A 1,419-nucleotide genomic window follows, 5' to 3' on the forward strand; every position below is an offset into this window, starting at 1 on the left:
ACCATCTTACATTCCCACCAGCAATGGATAAGGGTTCCAATTTCTCCACATCCTTGCCAATACTTGTTATTTTTCATTTTTCTGATAATGGCCATCCTAGAGGGTATGAAGTGGTATCTCATTTTGCATTTGCATTTCCCTAATGACTAATGACACTGAGCATCTTTTCATGTGCTTATTGGCCATTTGTATATCTTCATTGGAGAAATGTCTATTCGAGTCCTTTGCTCATTTTTCAGTTGGGTTGTTTGTCTTTTTGTTGTCGAGTTGTAGGAGTTCTTTATATATTCTGGAGAGATTTTTTTTAAATCTCACTCATAATAAGAAGTCCAGAGATGGGTGGCTCCAGGGCTGGTCAACTCAGAAGCTAAAAGATGTCGGGGCTATTATTCAACTACTCTACAGTTTTCTTGGTCATCTCCTCATGGTCACAAGATGGCTGCTGCACCTCCAAACACCACATCCTCACATGACAGTGTTCAAAGACAGGAAGGAAGAAGCATTTCCTTTCCTGGGACTTCTTTTTATAAAGGATGAAATTCTGTTCTGGAGGCTCCTCAGAAGATTTCATCTTGAGTTTCATTGGCTAAAATTGGGCTACCTGCCCTAGCTGCAAGGCAGGCTGGGATCATGAGTATCTGGCACTTCCCACTGGGTCATGGAAGGCTGGCTCTGATAGGACTACAAATGCCTGGGCCTTGGGTAGACAGCCAGTAGGTCAATCCCCTAGTCTACTCTGAGTGCCTCATACACAGCTTACCTGTGCAGAGTAAAGACTAGAAGAGGGTAAACCCACCCCACACTCGTTTTCAGGGAGTTGGCCACGACCCCTCCTCTTTCTCAGCACTTGTGTCTCTCCCCCTGCCCACAGGTCAGAGGTCACCCAGCTCCCAGTCTCGTCACAAGCCAGCCCAGATCCAGAAGCTAAGAGTGGAGAACCTGAGGACAGTGTGGCCAGAGACCCGGGCCCTCCTCCCGAGGGAGCAGCCTGGCAGTCAGACAGCAGCTCCGGAAGCAGACGCCTTGACGAAAGTTGGTTCCTCACACCCAAGCTTGCTACTTGGCTCACAGTCAATTAGCTTTTGGCCCTGCCCTGCGCCCAGGGGCCTGTCTGCCCCAATGCGACCCCCCAGCATCCATCAGAAACCCCCTCCCCTACCTGCTCAGGCTGCTGTGAGCCCACAGGTGCCCCTTTCCTGAGAGCATGACGGCCAGTGGGCAGGGGAGGGCACCCCCACTGGGAGCGCCAGGGAGGTCAGTTCCAGCTGAGTCCTTGTCACTTCTAGGCAGGGCGGGGTTGGCTCCCCAGGGAGCTGGGCTGGAGTAAGCTCCCTGCCATCAGAGGGGTGTAAGCAGGGGTTACCCCTCATGAAGACCACAGAAAGGCCCATGGTCTTAAGAACCTGAACCAGGCCCTGG

The 1,419-nt window shown here is 51.4% G+C and overlaps 1 protein-coding gene across 1 annotated transcript in view; it reads left to right on the top strand.

Moving 5' to 3' along the window:
* EFCC1 (EF-hand and coiled-coil domain containing 1) overlaps positions 1-1,419 on the top strand; it is a 45,013-nt gene that overhangs the window by 35,554 nt on the left and 8,040 nt on the right. Inside the window, exon 4 of the mRNA XM_023728671.1 lies at positions 872-1,032. Coding sequence (XP_023584439.1) covers positions 872-1,032 — 161 coding nt within the window. The remainder of the gene's footprint in view (positions 1-871; positions 1,033-1,419) is intronic.

Source organism: Trichechus manatus, unplaced genomic scaffold, assembly GCF_000243295.1.
Source record: "Trichechus manatus latirostris isolate Lorelei unplaced genomic scaffold, TriManLat1.0 scaffold00001, whole genome shotgun sequence".
Lineage (NCBI taxonomy): Eukaryota > Metazoa > Chordata > Mammalia > Sirenia > Trichechidae > Trichechus > Trichechus manatus.